At 36.7% G+C, this 19,838-nt stretch overlaps 2 protein-coding genes across 2 annotated transcripts in view; one reads left to right on the top strand and one right to left on the bottom strand.

The window, feature by feature from the left end:
* The window catches only part of LOC137653545 (transmembrane channel-like protein), a 186,735-nt gene that overhangs the window by 91,301 nt on the left and 75,596 nt on the right, over window positions 1–19,838 (bottom strand). The window lies entirely within an intron of this gene.
* The window catches only part of LOC137653544 (lipoamide acyltransferase component of branched-chain alpha-keto acid dehydrogenase complex, mitochondrial-like), a 50,989-nt gene continuing 44,533 nt past the window's right edge, over window positions 13,383–19,838 (top strand). Inside the window, exons 1-2 of the mRNA XM_068387025.1 lie at window positions 13,383–13,493; window positions 16,457–16,662. Of these exons, the coding sequence (XP_068243126.1) occupies window positions 13,413–13,493; window positions 16,457–16,662 (287 nt within the window). The 5' untranslated portion in view covers window positions 13,383–13,412. The remainder of the gene's footprint in view (window positions 13,494–16,456; window positions 16,663–19,838) is intronic.

Genomic DNA, 19,838 nt, shown 5'->3' with positions numbered 1-19,838 from the left:
AGATGATTCCGATCCCAGGCTTGTCATTAGATTTATCATGTAAATGAGAATTCCAAAATGAAGAACAGAACGACGCGAAAAGAGATTTCAAACAAAATGACAGAGGATGTCTTGTCTCTCGTGTTTTTACTTTCACCACCGAGAATCGTGTCTAAAGAATACAGTATGCCATTACATAATAATTGTAGGTTCTCTCTCTCTCTCTCTCTCTCTCACTCTCTCTCTCTCTCTCTCTCTCTCTCTCTCTCTGTTTACAAACACATACATCTGAGTAGGCCTATCGCACTTTGCACATGTGTATATATACATGTACACATATTTTATACGTATACATACATTATGTGTATACTGTAAATATTAAAAGCTCAATACAGAGACGACTGGAGAAATGTAACCGAGGCCCTTTACGTTAATGGGCGTAGGATGAGATGATGATGATGATAATATATATATATATATATAATATATATATATATATATATATATATATATATATATATATATATATACTGATAAACCCTTCCCAAAACTGGTGTGACTTTCTATATCATCATTTTCACACGTGTTCACATGTGTGTGTGTGTGTGTGTGTGTGTGTGAGAGAGAGAGAGAGAGAGAGAGAGAGAGAGAGAGAGAGAGAGAGAGAGAGAGTTTTATTTATGTAGTAACGTAATTATCGCTAGCTTTGAACCTCCAATTAACAAAATGTATTGCAATAAAAAACACCAATAATAATAATCATCATCATTTAATCATACACTATACAAAAAAAAAAACCATGTCAACTACACATTATCCTTGACCTAATACGAAATTACTAAATTATTCCTTTACCGAGTAATAACATACCGTCAAAACGATGTCCTGGGAACATTGTTAAATTTAGGGATGGCAGAACACGCCAGGAATTTGACCCAAAAAACCAACCTTTCCCTAATTCAATTATCGCCATGTATTGAGCAATAAAAAAACCAATTGACGCTTCAATTAGCTAAATTCAAACTATAAGAAATTTAAAAGCAAATCGGTAACAGTTTTGGTTAAAACATGATTGCGTTACTATCCCAAAATTGCCTCCCCGATTTTTTTTTTTGGCAGTTTTGGCGCGAAATAGAGCAGAACAAATGACAGTCGGAGATTCGAATGACGAAATCTGTGCGTGTCAGCATGACGCATCGCATCATTCATTCTGTTTATATCAATTCATTTGATTTTCCCTATCGGTCTATGAGATTTTCAGCTTTTAACCTCATCTAATTGTTAATTCTTGAAGTTCCTTTCTATTAAATTGCAATTATAAGCTAGAGAATGTGTCAAAGCTTTAGCTATTTTAATTATGCATCACTTCTCATAGCTTATTTCCTTTCCTCACTGTGCTATTTTTTCCTGTTGGAGCCATTAGGCTTGGGGCATCCGGCTTTTCCAACTAGGGTTGTAGCTTAGCTAACAACAACAACAGCAACACTAATAATAATAATAATAATAATAATAATAATAATAATAATAATAATAATAATAATAATAATTTCCATAACCTATTCTCTGCAATCTGAATGACCATGGCAAAGACCACAGTTATACAGTACCAAAGGTTATCGAAAGTGGCTGTGGAATTTTATAACGAATATTTTAAGAAAATATTTTAAGAAGTTTCTTCTATAGGTGACATTATAAGATACTTGTTCCTACACAATGTCAACCTTATAATTATCAAAACAGTTAAGAACTGTAGGCATATGAGGTACAAACCATCTCTGCGTCTAATTCTAGAATCTTTGTTTTGGTCCAATTCAACTGCACAGGACCATAGCCTGCAACGTCTAAGATACCACTATTTGTTACGCCTACACCCGTTTCCATGGGACTGTTATATGAAAAGCCAAAATACTATAGCTGGAAGTCAAATGCATGTTTTCTACACCTTCAGTGCGCCATGCAAGGCTTACTGTGAACACACCAAGTACCAAGATCCCACTAGACATGCGAAAGACTGAAGATATTAAGGCTTTCATGAGGAAACTGAAGACTTTCTTGTTTTCTAAGTGCTTCGATAATGTGGTTTTGGCAGTAAACGAGCTATATGCGGTGTGAAATACCGAATGCCTTGAAATGCCTATAATAATATTACTGTGAAGGTCCCATAGAGCAGCCCTTATAAAGTATAAAGTAAAAAATGAACAGCTTTACTTCATCTACGGTAAGAAATACACGAATAAACAATCTAACGAACTACAGTAGTACTACTGTAGCAGTCACTGCAACTGTCAACTATGATTAATGGGGCAATGACTCTCACATGTTATGGGCATACGGACGGAATGATCATTAAATCCATATCCATTAAGCAATGACTCCCCTTTGTAAGAAGCCATAGGGGAACTCTGGAAAGAGGGGTTGAAATGGATGAATCTAACGGACAGCTGTTATCAAGTAGAATAATAACAAATAATTATGATCGAGAATGCTTTCAAGTCTCCGAGATAGAAAATATTTAGACCTAGTCCAAGTTTTGTTTACATGACAAAAACGATCAGACTTATAAGTTTGCTTTGAAAAATGCCATAAGCAAATAATATAACGTCCTTTATGAAATAACAAGGTCAGTGGAGAGAGAGAGAGAGAGAGAGAGAGAGAGAGAGAGGAGAGAGAGAGAGAGAGAGAGAGAGGTCACGTGACTTCCTGAGACTGTTTTAACGAGATCGATTTGGCACGGGTGGAGGGAGAGAGAGAGAGAGGGAGAGAGAGAGAGAGGGAGAGAGAGAGAGAGAGAGGGAGAGAGAGAGAGAGAGAGAGAGAGAGAGAGAGAGAGAGAGAGAGAGAGAGCGTAGGAGGTGAGTCTGTCATCGAGTGGTGATGACAGACGATAATATCATTCAGACTGAGTCAAGGTCAGAATGTTAAGAAAAATAATTTGCGAATAATAAAGTTCTTGACATTTATAAATTGTAAAACACGATTTCGAAACTTCCTTTCCGTATTTGTGTATTAAGAGGAAGGGGTGAATATAACTGCATATCACAAGGTTAATGGCAATTTACTGTATGTACTATTTATTGCCTTCCAAGTTAAATTAAAGGCTAGAATCACACTTTAGAATTCTCTCTCTCTCTCTCTCTCTCTCTCTCTCTCTCTCTCTCTCTCTCCTCTCTCTCTCTCTCACACACACACACACACACACAATATATATATATATATATATATATATATATATATATATATATATATATATATATATATATATATATATATATATATATATATATATAACCACAATTTTCAAACCCTTAAAAATGTAGTAAAATCTCCTCAACTATCTGGGAGATTCAGCTTTAAGGCCTATAAAGGCCTAAAGAATGTCGCCAGGCCGGGGACTACAGACAAGCTAACCAGAGGCCTAACGCCGAAGGCTGTACATCTGGAGGCTTCAAGAAGGATTTGCCTAGCAAGATTTAAATATGTTTCAGCAATTTATAAAATAATTATAAATATCGAGATATATATTAGGTTAAGTCGGCTGTCACTTTAGTACCTATGACTAATGGCATGGACTGAACACATAAAATATGTTAAATTAAGCCTAAATTAAGTAAATTTTGACGAAGATATCACGTGAAGTGTTTAAATACGAGCTCTGTATATAGAAATGAGATGGCTATGACCTACCTTCTCAAATATAAGTCAGAAGTCGATTCAGCTGCCACAATGCGTAGTGTCGGCGACAGTAGGAAAATATTAAAGGTAATCGAATAAATTAAATGTCTACGACACTCAGATTCCCGGGTAGAATATGGTGCAGCCTTTCGGGGCAGTAGTGTCACACCTGGTATTTCTCGGTTAGATATTAAAAAACACACAAAATCCCTTGCGAATGCTTCTAGATGTTTGGCAAGGGGCGTTGCTTTGGTGTCGTCCCAGTGACGGTACCACTTACTTCACGATCTTCCAGTGACTGATCTGCCCGGTAGCGTTGCCATCGCTTTATTTTGTCTGGTGTCGAATATAGCCAATAATAACGCCAACACGTCTAGCAGAAATAGCCAACCTTTTGCTCGAAAGACTTTCAAATGACTTTGATTAAAAATATATGTACAGTTGTATTTCCTTAATGTTTGTATATTTCTTGGGAATGAAAATACTAATTCTTGCATTCATCAGAAAATTATTTGTTAATTTTTTAATGGAATCGTAATTTCTCTTCCTAAATAAAGTATAACGAACGATTCCTATTAACTCTAACATTTACTATCTCAACCTATTTCTGCTACCATGATCTAGAGCCGTTGGATGTATCTAGCTAGATTATACAAAAAACTCTTCATTTTATTGGCTGCATATTCAATTTATCATGAAGCGAATTACATTGAATTTTGTATTTTTGAGGCAAAATACGCCAGTTAAACTCATGGTAGCTAAAATAGCAACACTGTTCAAACATACGGCTGGCAAAGCAGACGACTACGATGAGGTATAGATACCAATGGTCAAGATAATAACGCATAATATAACAGGTATTTTTTCTTTACCACTGTTTATAATCTAACACATACGTTGATTCTACAGGTAATATTCTGTTTTCTTACATTTTACAGGTCTCTTTTGTCAATTTATCATAGTCTATTTAAAACAGTTGACATGACATTAAGTAATAGCTGGCAACTATGCGATGCTTAGGTCGAAAAGACAACTTTCACCAAAATGATAAATTCGCGGTTTATTCCGCCTTCAAGCCAAAATATAGCCAAGATAGCCTAACAAAGTTTATCATTTTTAAATCATAAGCAAGTTCTGAAACAAGTTTCATTTTTAGGGTTCTATTAAGTTGGTGTGCTGGGAAAAGCTATTAGTGAGGTAATATATATATATATATATATATATATATATATATATATATATATATATATATATATATATATATATATATATATATATATATATACATATATATATATATATATATATATATATATATATATATATATATATATATATATATATATATATATATATATGTATATATATATAATCAAAATAAACTATTTCAAGAATAGTAACAATATTAAATTGGATCCTTCACATATAAACTATAAAATATAAGAGGAAGAGAAATGAGATAAAACAGCATGCCCGAGTGTACCCCCAAGCAAGAGAACTCTAACCCAAGACAGTGGAAGACCATGGTACAGAGGTTATGTCACTACTTAAGACCGAAGACAAATGGTTTGATTTTGGAGTGTCCTTCTCCTAGAAGAGCTGCTTACCATAGCTAAAGAGTCTCTTCTATCCTTTCCAAGAGGAAAGTAGCCACTGACCAACTACAGTGCAATAGTTAACCCCTTGAGGGAAGAAGAATTGTTTGGTAATCTCAGTGTTGTCAGGTGTATGAAGATAAAGGAGAATGCGGAAGAATAGGGCAGACTATTCGGTGTATGTGTAGGAAAATTGAGCCATAACCAGAGAGAGGGATCCAATGAAGTACAGTCTAGCCAGTCAAAAGACCCCATAAATCTCTAGCAGTAGTATCTCAATGGGTGACTGGTGCCCTGGCCACCAGATAATACTGGCAGTTGTTTTACTATGATGATTAATGAATGGGCTATTCTGAAGCAATGGATGTTAAATGTAACTTCGAAATCATTTCATTGGTGTAATAATTCAAGTTCATCAACTTTGCTAGATTTCTATTCTAGCTGCACTGAATACATAATTTTGATTGGATCTAAGAATTTAATTCCAAACTTCTTTGTACATTTGTTAGTCCAAACCATTTAGCAGTATCGCCAAAATGATTTCCAGCATATTTTACAATAGTGTGATGTAGATCTAATAACTTTGTTAGATTTGTATTTTAGCTACACTGAATACACATTTTGATTGAATCTACTCATAAGCCTAAATTTTTCACAGGTACTGACAGTAGGCCTATTCTGATTGAGAAAGTCCCGAGCTTTTCAGTGACTGTTAACAGCTCACTGTGAAGGTCTAGAGCGTCAATGAAGTCCGGTATTTTCTCTTTCCTGTAAAGAGTCACGTGTTTGCCTAGCATTCGGATGGCAGCAGATCGATCCCAGCCCGAAACTTGAGTTTAAGCGGTTTACTGTGGTCCACTGTGTTTACACCTTGTAATCTTAGTCACACCAACTTCCACCATTTGAAAATGGCTCAAATTTTCTACGCATCAGTAGTGTTTCAACCATATCACGGTCATCCCACATAACCTTCAATCTAATAGTTTTGTAGAAATAAATGTGAGAAATGTATAAAAAAAAAAAAAAAAAAAAAAACGTTATTCCCGAAAGCCAAGAAAGATGAAAAGTATGTAGATTTAGTTTAACGGTGTTTGTAAGCTACTCCAATGAATAATGCTACTTATCCACTGATAAATTCTTATAAACGGAAACTGCAAAAGTAACATATTTTAATGATAACCCATAAGTACATATATCCAGGTGTTGATAATGATAAGATATGAGTTGGAAAACAAACAAAATATTCAGTGAAATTATCACTACATACATTCCCATATGTTACCAATACTTTTGCCTGTACAAGATGTTTGTATCCATAATGCTCATTCATGTAAATTGTAAGTTGTGAAAGTAATTAGCAAGGCACCAAGCTACTATTTGTTAAGAATATATGAAGAAATGGAATGTCAGGATGCCTGAAAACTTTAAATCAATCAATCAATGAAGAAATGGAATTAATTTTCGAGGTAGTGCGGAACTTCGATCTAGGCATGTTGACAAGACGAAGGTCCAGTGTTGCCAGATGGGTTAGTCTAAAAATCCCCAAAACAACCAAAAAAAAAAACCCATTTTCCACAAATATATTTTCTTCTGATCATGTAGGCTTTGCTAATATAGCAATTACCCACTATACTTCACATAAGTGTAAGCAAACTAATTGCAACAATATAAATGCTCACTCATCTGTGCTTCTTCATAGAAATTTGTACAGATTATCCCCTTCAGACACCAGAAATTCCCAGATCTAGGGATAAATCTCCATATATGGCAACACTGCGAATGTCCCACAAAGTATCAATAAATTATGTGATTCAGATACATCCTCATATTGTATTCGACGCTCAGGTCGAGTTTTAAAAAAAAACTGCCGTTTTGTGTGTTTGTGTGTGTGTGTTCTGAATGTTTATTATTTGTATGATTCGTTTCTTTAAAGTATACGGGATATGTAAAATGGGCCTCATATTGCCTGGCCCTCCTTGGTCCTAGCTTGGATGAAGAGAGGGCTTGGGCGCTGATCATACAAGATATATGGTCAGTCTCTAGGGCACTGCCCTGCCTCTGCCATTCATGAGCGGCCTTTAAAACTTTAATAGTTACATGCTGAAAATACAGACAAGGAAAGTAATAATTAAACTGGTAAATCCCCTCCTTTTTATTAACAATTTAATTTAAATTCTTCTTCTTTTTCTTCCTTCGATTCCAGTCAATGTTTTTCATTAATAAGAAATAGGAAGAGGAACTATCTTTTCTCTTTCTTTAATTTGAAAAAAAAAAAACAAGGAAGAAACGGAAGCTCTAGCGTTGCCTTCGTTCAATATTCGAGGTTAAATGTATAATACATTCATAAAAAAACAGTTGATTATTAATGTCTCTCAGATGGTCCTGACAGATGGCTTATAGCGATTCACCCCTTCTTTACCAAACCACTTCCTTTTTTGGCCAAACAAATGCGAGTTTAAGTGCAAGGCTTGTGATAGTACATAGATATTCTATGGAGATAGTAATTTTAGATAGTACATATTATAAAATTGTATTAAAGTTCCTTTTCTTAATCTCCTCAGAACTTAGGAGGTAGAATATAGATAGGTCTAAAGATTTAACAATTACTCGTGTGACTCCTTTATCTCCATAGCACAACGAATTATTATTATTATTATTATTATTATTATTATCATTATTATTATTAGCTACAGCCCTAGTTGAAAAAGCTTGATGCTATAAACTCAAGGGCACCTATAGGGAAAGATAGCCCAGCGAAGCACGGAAACAAGGAAATAAATAAATGGTATAAGTAATGAAAAATCAAAATAAAACATTTCAAAAAACATTATCTACATTAAAAATGATAATTCATATCTAATTATGAAAAGACTTATGTCAGCCTGTTCAACATAAAAACATTTACTGCAACTTTGAACTTTTGGAGTTCTACTGATTTAACTACCCGATTAGGAAGATCATTCCACAACTTGGTCACAGTTGGAATAATAAGGGTTTTTCAATGGTTGAGTTGGTAACACCAGTTAAAATTAATATACAAAAATATCTACACAAACACTTTTTCGATGATGATTTCAAAGGAGAACAGAATATGAATTATTTGTAAAAGAATAACTTGATAAGAAACAGCACTCTTTCGTGGTTCCCGCCTTAAACGAGAAACCCTACTCCGATGAGATCTAGTAGCATTGTCCATAATTCAGATTTCGTTGTTGGTTGGCCCTTAGCTTGTTGCCCAGTAGGTCTGGATTCTGCGGAACTTACGGAAGTAGTGTAAGATGCCTTCGTTTGACTCAATCAACACCAAACATGTGGCAGGAACTCCTAAATTGTAACCCCTTAGATAATTGGCATTCTTATTTCATCAAGGAATCTCTCTCTCTCTCTCTCTCTCTCTCTCTCTCTCTCTCTCTCTCTCTCTCTCTCTCTCTCTCTTTTCAGTCAGTACAAAAAGTATTGTATAAGTTCACATTATTATTATTATTACTAGCCAAGCTACAACTCTAGTTTGAAAAGCAAGATGCTATAAGCCCAAGGGCTCCAATAGGGAAAAATAGCCTAGTGAGGAAAGGAAATAAGGAAATAAATAAATGACGAGAACAAGTTAACAACAAATTTTTCTAAAACAGTAACATCAAAACAGATATGTCCTATATAAACTATTAACGTCAAAAACAGATATATCATATATAAACTGTAAAAAGACTCATGTCAGCCTGGTCAACAAAAAACATTTGCTGCAAGTTTAAACTTTTGAAGTTCTACTGATTCAACTACCCGATTAGGAAGATCATTCCACAACTTGGTAACAGCTGGAATGAAACTTCTAGAATACTGTGTAGAATTGAGCCTCATGATGGAGAAGGCCTGGCTATTAGAATTAACTGCCTGCCTAGTATTACGAACAGGAGAGAATTGTCCAGGGAGATCTGAATGTAAAGGTAACAGATCTCAACGAGGTGACCCCCATTGGGGTGGACCCTATGTTTAGGTAGCCTAATCTCCCACTAAAATCTATAGGCCTAACCCCGTGTCTGAGTTTGCCTCTGTATTTTCTCAACCCTTTTATTATATAGATGCAGTAATTTCAGTAAGAGAATTTCCTGATCTTCCAATGACTTCCGTTCACTTTGAGATTCATCTACGGAAGAAGTAAAACTAAAGAATAAAATAAGAATTGTAACTCCGTAGCCTTCAATACTCCAATAATTGACTTCTTTGTTAACTGGGCAGTGGCTGAAGGTCATTACTAGACCACCATCTCCCTCTCACAGTTGAACATTACCTAAGGTAAGGGCTTGACTTTACCTTGCCATAGCATAAGGTCACGTACTGACTTGAAGCCGACTTGATATTAACCAACTTGATAATCCACCTGTAAAACCTTATTAGCTTACAATTCATATTAATTGAGAATGATTTGAAGAAATATTGAAGGCCTTGTCGGTTCCCATCCTGGTAAAGGCCCATTCACACTGTACCGTCACGTCACATCACGTCACGTCACCGTTCCGTCAACCGTGCTATGTATTCCCGCTATTCATCACGTCACGTCACCGTTCCGCCAACCATGCTATGTAGTCACGCTATTCATCACGTCACGTCACATCACGTCACGTCACCGTTCCGTCAACCGTGCTATGTATTCCCGCTATTCATCGCGTCACGTCACGTCACGTCACGTCACCGTTTTGCTATGTATTCATGCTATTCATCACGTCACATCACATCACGTCACGTCACCGTTTTGCTATGTATTCATGCTATTCATCACGTCACATCACATCACGTCACGTCACCGTTTTGCTATGTATTCATGCTATTCATCACTTCACGTTACTGTTCCATCAACCGTGCTATGTATTCATGCTATTCATCTCGTCACGTTACTGTTCCGTCAATCGTGCTATGTATTCAAGCTATTCATCACGTCACGTCGCTGTTCCATCAAAATTTTCTTCCGTGTAGATAAATGGACATGTTCACATTAAACGGTTTGTCACCGTCACAGCGCCATTACATCACGGCACCGTCACGGCACAGATTCTTTCCAAGAATACTTTGACGTGACGTGACGCAACGAGACGGTGCAGTGTGAATCAGCCTTAAAATGAAGTGAAAACAAACTGAGAGGCCTGAGGAGAGTCTACCTAGCAAAACCATGTAGGAAAAAGGACAAGGATAATGTTATATATAAAAAATTAAATGCTCTGGCTATTCATGTAATTGTTCTCTGCATCATCCATAATCAATAGCAAATATACATCTTTAGAATTGCCGTAGTTCAGGACTTATGCAAAAATAAGTTTCCCTTTCTGAGCACGATTCACAAACATTACTTATGTATCTTCCCTTGATATTTGAATTTTGTTGAGCATGTTTCACTTATTTTTCATGTCTTAGATTAACTTATCCATATCCATCTGCTATTTTTCCCGACTGGAGCCCTTGGGCTTATAGCATCCTGCTTTTCCACTTTAGGGTTTTAGCTTAGCAAGTAATAATAATAATAACTAGAGCGTTCCATTTATTTTTCTAACATGTTGTTAGAATATCCAACTTAAGTCTGCTCTTGGGTCCATGTTTTTTTTCTGTCTCATACTGTTATTTGCATCATTATTTTTTCAATTGCTCTTTGAGTTGTAACTAGGTTATAATTCAAGGCTCTAAGCTTTTGATGCTTATGTTAATACTGGTAGGACCATCTGATTAAATACTTTACTTTTTAGAAAAGCTCCCCGTCTCATGCTTATCCTTCTTATTCCGGTCTCATTAAGTGGAGAAATACTCTCAGACTGTCCTAAGTACCAAGAGCCCGTGTCTTACACAAGGTAAGGCAATCTATACAGACAGACAGACTGTCCTAAGTACTTTTAGTCATTAGCAATCTCTAGATTATTTGTTGTCTCTACATTTCATTGAACATTATCCTAGTTTTATTCATATTCCTTTTCAGTTAGTGTTTCCTCAATTTTGGTCTAATTGCGTTTACGAATGTCTTGGGTTTTTAATTCGTTTATTGTTTTGGATAGTTCTGCTAATTCTATTTTATATCTCTTAGATTTTATCCTCATTTTCAATCTTTTTGTTATGTTTTTTTTATGTTTTCTAATATTTTTCCTTGATTTTGTTTAGGAACTTCCCCCATCTATCTCTTGTGATGATTCATATAAAAAAATAAATTTCTATTAATTTTTCTATACATGCTTCCATTTTCTCATGTAGCTGGGAGTACTTATTTTGTATTGGTAAACTCAACTCATCAAAATTTCTCTTACTTTACTTTGATGGCTGTTTTTCCATTCCTATACAGCAGGGGAACCCCACTCTCTACAGGACCTCCACTGTCGTTTTACCTTGTTCGTTCACAGTATTTATCTTTTCAAGTCACATATTGTTCATTTACTGTTAAATCGTCACTGTCAAAAGACTCATGAAATAAGAAAGTCTTCAGTTTCCTCTTGAAAGCCTTAATGTCTTCAATCCTTAGAATGTTTCGTGGGAGCTTATTATATACAGTAGTCTCGGGGTCGCATATTTAAAGGACCTGGAGCCCAAAGTGGACACAAATCCAGGTTTCAGCAATTTGAAGACATCTGTAACTATTCTCGTGTCGGCACGATTTGTTGACAGCGCAATATGTAGTAATTCTCTCAAGTATTTTGGACGACCGGTTCTGATAACTTGGTGGGTTATTGTACATATTTTCAATTCAATTCTCGCTTTAATCGCCAGACAGTGTAAATCAATTAGTATAGGGGTGATCCTTTCTCTAGGTGGGACACCTTTTATCAGTCTTGCTTAAAAATTAGTTTTTCTCTTTCTTTCCCTAGATATAGAAAAATTTTACTTTCATTATTCTATATAATAGCCTTATTTTAACTTGTTTAACACTGTCATATCTTTAACTAGATTAACTTTTTGCATGATAATAAAACTGTTTCGTTTTTCGTTTCTCCATTTGGGCTTCTCTAATTTTATTTTCTATGTTCCTTTCTATATAAAACAGAAACGTATTCATGGGGTTTAGACCATTGCAGGCTCCTAAAGTCTCTCCCCGAATCCCATTTACACCAATCTTGCTAACATTATTAATCTTTACAGGTCGTGTGAGGCATTTTGTGGAACAGTTTACCGAACAAAATTTTTTTCTGACAGTCAAACTCCATTTAATATCGCTCTTACATCTCGATTACAATTTTGAAAATGTGCGAAATTTTAAGTTTTACTTTTTCTTATGGAGGGAATCCTTTTGAGGCATCTGGCATCCCTTTGCAATAGTGCAACCTCGGCAGGTAGATTCCCTTTTTTTACCATGTTAAATGACCACAAATGTTTCTACTTTCAGATATCCGTGTTAAACTACTCTCGGCTGCTGACAGACGGACACCTCATTGATTATTTGAGAATCGTGATATTCTATAATTATGAAAGTATATGAACATTATGCAAGTGGTCTTAGTAAAAAAAATAAAATAGATAATTTGTGTTCGAGAGAGAGAGCAAGTTACATAATAACAAACGGCTAAACTAAGCTTTTACATAACTGGCGTTCGTTTTCTTTCCGTTAATACACTGACACGGACTTAGGCTTCTTATTTGATTTGGAATAGGTGATATTCTGCCAGTTTTAAAAGTTTATAGACATTATACGCGGTTCAAGTAGGACAAAGAATATAAGTACCTAAAACCAATAAGATATATTTCGCACCGACTTGAAGATTTATTGTATTGCAAGTTTTTACCACTATAAATAGAAGCGCACTGGCTTCGTTCTCTATAAGATTTTATCTATCCATATTTGAAGGGATTTGCAACTGATGATTGCTCGAGAAATGCCTTGATTGGCGTATGTGGAATTACATATAAACAATCATGATATATTTCTATCCGAAATATCTTGAGTACAATTCAGCTGTGATGCCTAGATAAAACAAATTTCTGTAGTTAATTTCATTTCTTTCTTGTATCGTACTGGGGAATATAATCCAGTGAAAGTTTTAATTTGTTAAAAGTAATTTACATCAATAAATATGTCAAAGAATCAGGCTGGCAAGAAATAAGCTAATAGACAAATGACGTATAAATTAAAATTTCGATTTCAGATTCAATAATAGAATAACTTGCTAATGAGAACGACTCCATGGTAAATAGTAGCAGCTGATCATGGCCGCAATATCTTTACGAATCTCCCGGTCCAACATCAGAAGGCTTTGCCTCCGTCATGTCAGGACAACACATTCAATTGTAACTATATTATTGCTCCTGAAGAAATTTACATTTTAGATTTAATGTTAAATATACGGTATATTAGTTCATAGTATGTTAATTGAGTCGTATGTTGGCGGACTCTACCAGGCCACCTCGGTAGGCATATTCCTATGCTAAATTATGAAGACATATTCTGACTATTTTTTGCCATTAGCTGTACATTTTATATTTCATGGTTCCTAGTCAGTTTTCAGGAAAATTCTAACTTGTAAAATGTATGTTTAGACATTGAACCTAGATTTTCACATCACCAACCGGTAAATTAGTATACCTCAATATTCCTAATGAAGAAAATAAGAAGTTGCCCTGCTGCATTTATAGATACTTTTGGAGTCATTGCGTTTTGATAGAATGGATGGATGTAAAGTTTCATAAGTTATTAGTCAAAAACCACATTTTAAAAGGAAAACAAGAACTCCATCTATTTTCTTATTTCCTTTCCTCACTGGGCTATTTTTCCCTGTTGGAGCCCTTGAGCTTATAGCATCTTGATTTTCCAACTAGGGCTGTAGCTTAGCTAGTAATAATGATACCAATCATAACTTAACATATTAGCCGTATCCAGTAAAATTATAGTTATGGATGGAACAGCATTTTGAACAGAAAAAATTGTTTTTCCAGTAGTTAATAATGTGCTTTCACTGAATTTGACCATTTCAACTGGAAATAAACTGAAAACCTGTTAGACCGTCAGAGAACAAGGATACTTTTTTAGAAATCTAATGGTTTTTGCTTTCCTGTGCGCGAGCAAAACGGAAAAAGAAAATCATCTAGCTCCCATGCACTGGCAAGCACTACATACTGAGCTGCGCACGCTAATCCCATTGGTTATTATTTTTTAGATAATTAAATTTTTATTTGCAGTGAAAATAAGCTTCATTTTTTAAGAAAACAGACATTCTTCTATAGGAAACACCTGCCTTTTAGTATTAAAGCTTTTTTCTGTCCTAATTATAATAAAAACAGAACACCATCTGACTTAAGGATCCACAAACAACCTAACGTAAGACCCATATCCTTACCTATTTACCTAATAGGGGACTGCAAACCCCCCTTAAACTGCTGTATCCATATCTTACCCCAAGACTAAGTCGTAACCCTGTGTTTGCATCCCATATGGCATCACTAATGGCAAGGTAACACTAGAGCATAATATAGGAAGCGTGGAGCGCAACACCAAGGAAACACTGGTCAGATACGGGGTGAAAAATGCATGACCTCTTGAGAGGTAGGCCAGATTCGTACTGACGATTATGCCTGGACTTGACCCGGGCCGGGTGAGTGTCTGGATTGTGGGTACTGCCAGATGACAGTGTGGGGAGGAGGGGGAGAACTGGGGAAACCAAACGGAAAATTCTGGTCTGTATGGGAGCTAACACCCCAGATCTCCTAAAGAAGTTCCTCGTAAGTATAGCTAGGAAAAATAGAAATTACCTAAAATTTTTTATGTTTCATAAATCGTAAAACTAGCTTCATATCATCGTATTTGAGACCAAGATGACATTTTCCCTATAAAGAAAATTGTTTTGACAAATAACAAGGAAGTTTACGCCTGACCCAACCAACTACATTGACCCAATATTTTGAGGTATTCTGATGGAAATAATTATGGGAACCCATGTTTTTCAAATTTTAGACCATTTAAGATTCCAAGTTATGACTGAGGAATCACATTTTAAAAGGGAAACAAACCCAAGAAAACCACCTAACCAAATGTATGAGCCTTATCTTTATCTACTCGCCTACCGGAGAGGGGGGGTTTATGTTCCCCCCGCGACCCTGGTCTACCCTTGAACTGCTGTTTCCTTAGCTTACCCTAGGACTAAATCTCAACCCTGAGTTAGCTTCCGAAACGGTCACTCGTGAAGCGGGTTTTTTTCGGGCATGTTTCCTAGTTTAACCCGTTCATAATACATGAAAAACATATTTTTAATGGTTAATGGCATTAAAACCGTTCAAAATACTTATAAATACACCAGTAATGAGGGGTGTATGTATGACAGCGGCCATTTATGGCAATGTAAGTGGGATCCCAGGGGGCCGTTAACCCCCTCGATAGGTAAGTAGGTAAAAGACACGGCTTGTAGGGTAGGTTAGGTGGGGAAGTTTAAGTTAGGTGTTGTTCTAGTGTAGAGCTTTTGCAGAAAAGCATCTTACGAACGACTAGAAAAAGGGAAGAAAATTTCCATTTTGTATGCACAGGGGAAGAACTGGCCACTGATATACAAAAGATCCGCAGTAACACTTCATATTTCCTTTTAAAGGGAAATAGTCACATGTTTTGGATGATGTTAATATGGATATCTTTCTTGAATATGATACAAGAAAGAACTGTTTTAAATGCATGACCTAGTTGGAAGAGGAGCTTGTATTAAAAGCGGTAGAGTTTTTATAGGAACTTTGGAGGTAAGAGATTTACCAAGAGAAAGGCACCTGACAAATAAAAAAGCTATGATTGGAGGTTGCAAATGGTTACCAAAAATAATGATACAGAAAATGGGAAATCAAAGTTTAGACAGACCCACAAGTCGGGAATTTTATGAACTGTTCTTTTAGTGTCTTCTATCATGGCAACCAAAACAAAAACAGAAAAATGGTTATTTTTATGAAAGTAGATATCTAAGTTATTCTTAACCATTAAACTAGGTCATGGGGTTCAAACTATTGCTTTAGTAGGGTTATAATCAATTATGTTGGTAAAATTTGATGTACAAATATTGGACTAAAGTAATTAAAACCAGTAAATGCACTAGTATGATGCAATATTTGTACTCAGAAAATACCTTATCTCTGATGTTCTGTTGCACATTAATTTACTAGAAGTATTCTACCGTAAATATACTTTACAGTATGTTAGGACAGTGTATGAATATTGCATTTGTAGTATGCTGATATATGAGCTGCATTGAACAATTACTGTATATTATTTTTATTGACAGGAACAGCAGAGTTCTACTGCAGATGTAGACTTGAAGCAATATGTATCCCCAAAGGCGTACAGAAACTATTCTACCTCAAGGCGATGGCTTTTGCCATCATCTCTTCATGCCAAGACTTTTCACACAACTACGGCAGTTCAAAAGGTAGTGCCGTTTCTCCTTGCAGATATTGGGGAAGGCATCCAAGAAGTCATCATTAAAGAATGGTAAGTTTTAATTGTTCCGTAACTGGAATACAAACCACGCTATTTGATAGGGATATTACTTTCGGAGTGGCTGAAATGACGAGTCATTAATTTTTAACGAGGGCTAACTACCCATACCGCTAGCCGAAAGCAAAGTGAACTCAATCACAGGTGTGTGAGGGGGGCGGTAGCAAGCTACCCTCCACTACCCCCGCTAACTAGCGGTATGGGTAGTTGACCCTCGTTAAAAACTAATGGCTCGTCATTTCAGCTACGCCGAAAGTAATACCCCTATTGAATAGCTAAGGATTGTATAGTTAGGAAAAATACAATTTTCAATATTAATCTTACCCGATAATCATGTAGCTGTCAACTCCGTTGCCCGACAGAATTCTACGGAAGGGATACGCCAGCGATCGCTATACAAGAGGGGGGTGTACTCACAAGTGCCACCTGTGGCCAGGTACTGCAGTACTTCTTGTTGACACCACCTCAATTTTTCCTCTGTCGTGCCTCCGGCTAGACCTACATGGATACGCTGTTGATTCTGGAGTTTTTTGCTCACGATTTGGTGATGTATTTGCTCTAGAGTTTAGCTTTCGCTATTCAGGAAGTTTTATCATTAGCTTAGCTAGCTTTTGGAATTAATTTGATTAATTATGGTGACGAAGAGAGTATGAACTCTCTTTCACTTTTAAATGGCCGACCCTTCCCTTAGACGGAAGTGTTGGTGTCTAAGAGAGTATAGACTCTCTTTCTTAATTTTGCTTAACAAAAGTTATAGATTTATTTTATATCTCTCCGCCTTTTATAGGCCTCTTCGATTAACTTCCTTTTATTATAAACTTATTAAAATTAATTTTTATATTTGTTTATATTCGACCTTTCCTAATAGTAGGCGGTCTTTTCTTGGTACCGAAGTTAATTAACATTGAGCCCGTCATTTCGGTTTTACCTGTTAACATATTATGCTATTTTAATGTTTTTGAAAGAATTTCTTTGATAGTCTCGTACTGTTTTCAAAGTTGAACTAACGTTTTGTTTTGTCTCTGCAGTTGTTGACGTTCAGAACGTTCAACTTGCGCTCTATCGTTACGATAGAGAGAGAATTTTCACGGTGTCACGTTGCAGTAAGAGTAACCGTTTCTAGCGTTTTGTTCATTCTTTCTTAGCTTAATGGTTTTAATTCTAATAAAGGAACTTTTTATTTGGGAAATATTTCAGTTTTTTTTTTCCTTTAACAGTAATATGTTTTAACGATATATATGATTGGGCTCTTCTCTCAGGTTCTAAGAGAGAGAGAGAGAGAGAGAGATAGAGACGGAGGGAGAGAGAGCTGGATAAACGTTTCGTTCAAGCGAGTAACGTTGTTATCGTTTTTGCTCTTCTCCCTAGTCTCTTTAGGGGAAGAAGGTAAACGTTTCTAGAGTTTTATTCTTGTTCTCAAGCTTTATGCGGTGAGAGATTTTAAACGTAGTTTATTTGATCTAGTGTTTAGTCTCTTTCCAGCCACTGAATTATTTATCTTTCATTAGATTTTTCTGTTACATTGTAATTCTGTTTTCGCAATTACTAACTTTTAAGGAAGGATAGAATTGCGTGTTTCAGGTACAAACCACTTAAAGTTTCGAGTTCAGTGAAATAAGTGCAAACAGAAAATCAAAAGTGATAAGTGATTAGCGCAAAGTGTGTCAGTGTTGTGCGTGAGGGTACTTCTGTGCGTGCCAGTCGTCCTCCCAGTCCGGGACCTCTTGCAAGCTCCCAAGCCCAGGGGAGAAGCAATGTCGAAGGGCAAAAGGGTTCGGCAGGCCTTGATCGGCGCACAGAAGTATCCTCGGTGGTTGCGGGCGTGTCTTACAGAGACCGTCACTCCCACCCGCAGACGATTGAGCCCTTATTTTGCTCGTCTGCAGAAGAAATTTCGGGGAGAAAACGCTGGACTCAGGTCTCAAGACCTCTTAAACGTAAAGTCCAGACCTCTAGAGTTCAACAACCCGGATGCAGTCATTGGGTTAGCTCTGACTCTCCGCAGTCATCAGGTGACTGCACACCTCCTAAGAGAGGTAAGGCGATGCCTCAACAGACCTCATCTTCTGTTAAGGCTTTGCCTCAACAGACCTTATCGTCTGTTGATCCCAAGATGACTTTGCTGCAGTCCATGCAGTCGCAGCTTGCGGTCTTAATGCGTGAGTTTCAGGCTGAGAAGGTTACACCTCCTCCTGCGAGCGCTCCGCCTCACCGCAGTCCAGTCTGCCAGGCGTACGAAGTTGAGGTTCCTCAAGCTACCTTACCGCGTTCGGAGTTGCCAGTTACCAGCGTTGTGCAGCAACCTCAACCTTCCTTAAGGCAACCTCAACAATGGGAGCAGGAGTCTTATGCCTTGAGGCAAGATTTTCTTGCAGTTAGACCATCTTCGAGGCAACAACCTTTTGAGGTACGACAACCTCTACCATCCTTGAGGCAGCCACCTCAGCTCTCGCAGCTGCTACCTCTACTTTCCTCAAGGCGAGAGCCTCAACTCTTGAGGCTAGCTCCTCAGGAACCTCAACTCGTGAGACAGGAACTGCGTTCTGCGCAGCCGCTACCTCAACTCTCGCAGCTCACACCTCAAGAACCTCAACTCGTGAGTCAAGAGCCTCTCTCTGCGCAGCCACCTCAACCCTTGAGGCAAGCGCAACTCTTGAGGCAGGAACCTCATGCTATGAGTCAGCCACCTCAACGCATGCATCTGCCACTTTCTCCTCAACTTGAGCCTCTTCCCATTCAACTTTGAAATAACAAATGACAATAATAACACCTCATTACTTTCATAACTTGCATTTGTAATCATATACATGTATGCCTACACAAACATTATGATAATGGAGGTTATTCGTATTACTTAAATAAAAAATATATATGTATTCCTTGCAATATATTTTTAACAAAATCGCAAAATATGGCAAAAATATCTTCAAAACAAAAATGAATCATGAGTTATGAATGTAATGTAAATATTATGTTGATATTAAAACCCCATGCAAGCATGCATGAAGTAATGCAGTGTTGCCAACAGGGCGAGTTTCCCTTTCCTGAGGTGAAGTAGATTATAGTACGTATATTTAGTGCAGCTTAATTCTACGATTATCATGCCGGCTATCAAATTCATCAACAAAACAGTCTAAATCAATTCCCTCGGCACGTGCACTTTCAATGGA

This window comes from Palaemon carinicauda, chromosome 14 (genome assembly GCF_036898095.1).
Source record: "Palaemon carinicauda isolate YSFRI2023 chromosome 14, ASM3689809v2, whole genome shotgun sequence".
Lineage (NCBI taxonomy): Eukaryota > Metazoa > Arthropoda > Malacostraca > Decapoda > Palaemonidae > Palaemon > Palaemon carinicauda.
Note: the sequence above shows the minus strand (reverse complement) of the source record. Positions and strands in the feature narration are given on the sequence as shown.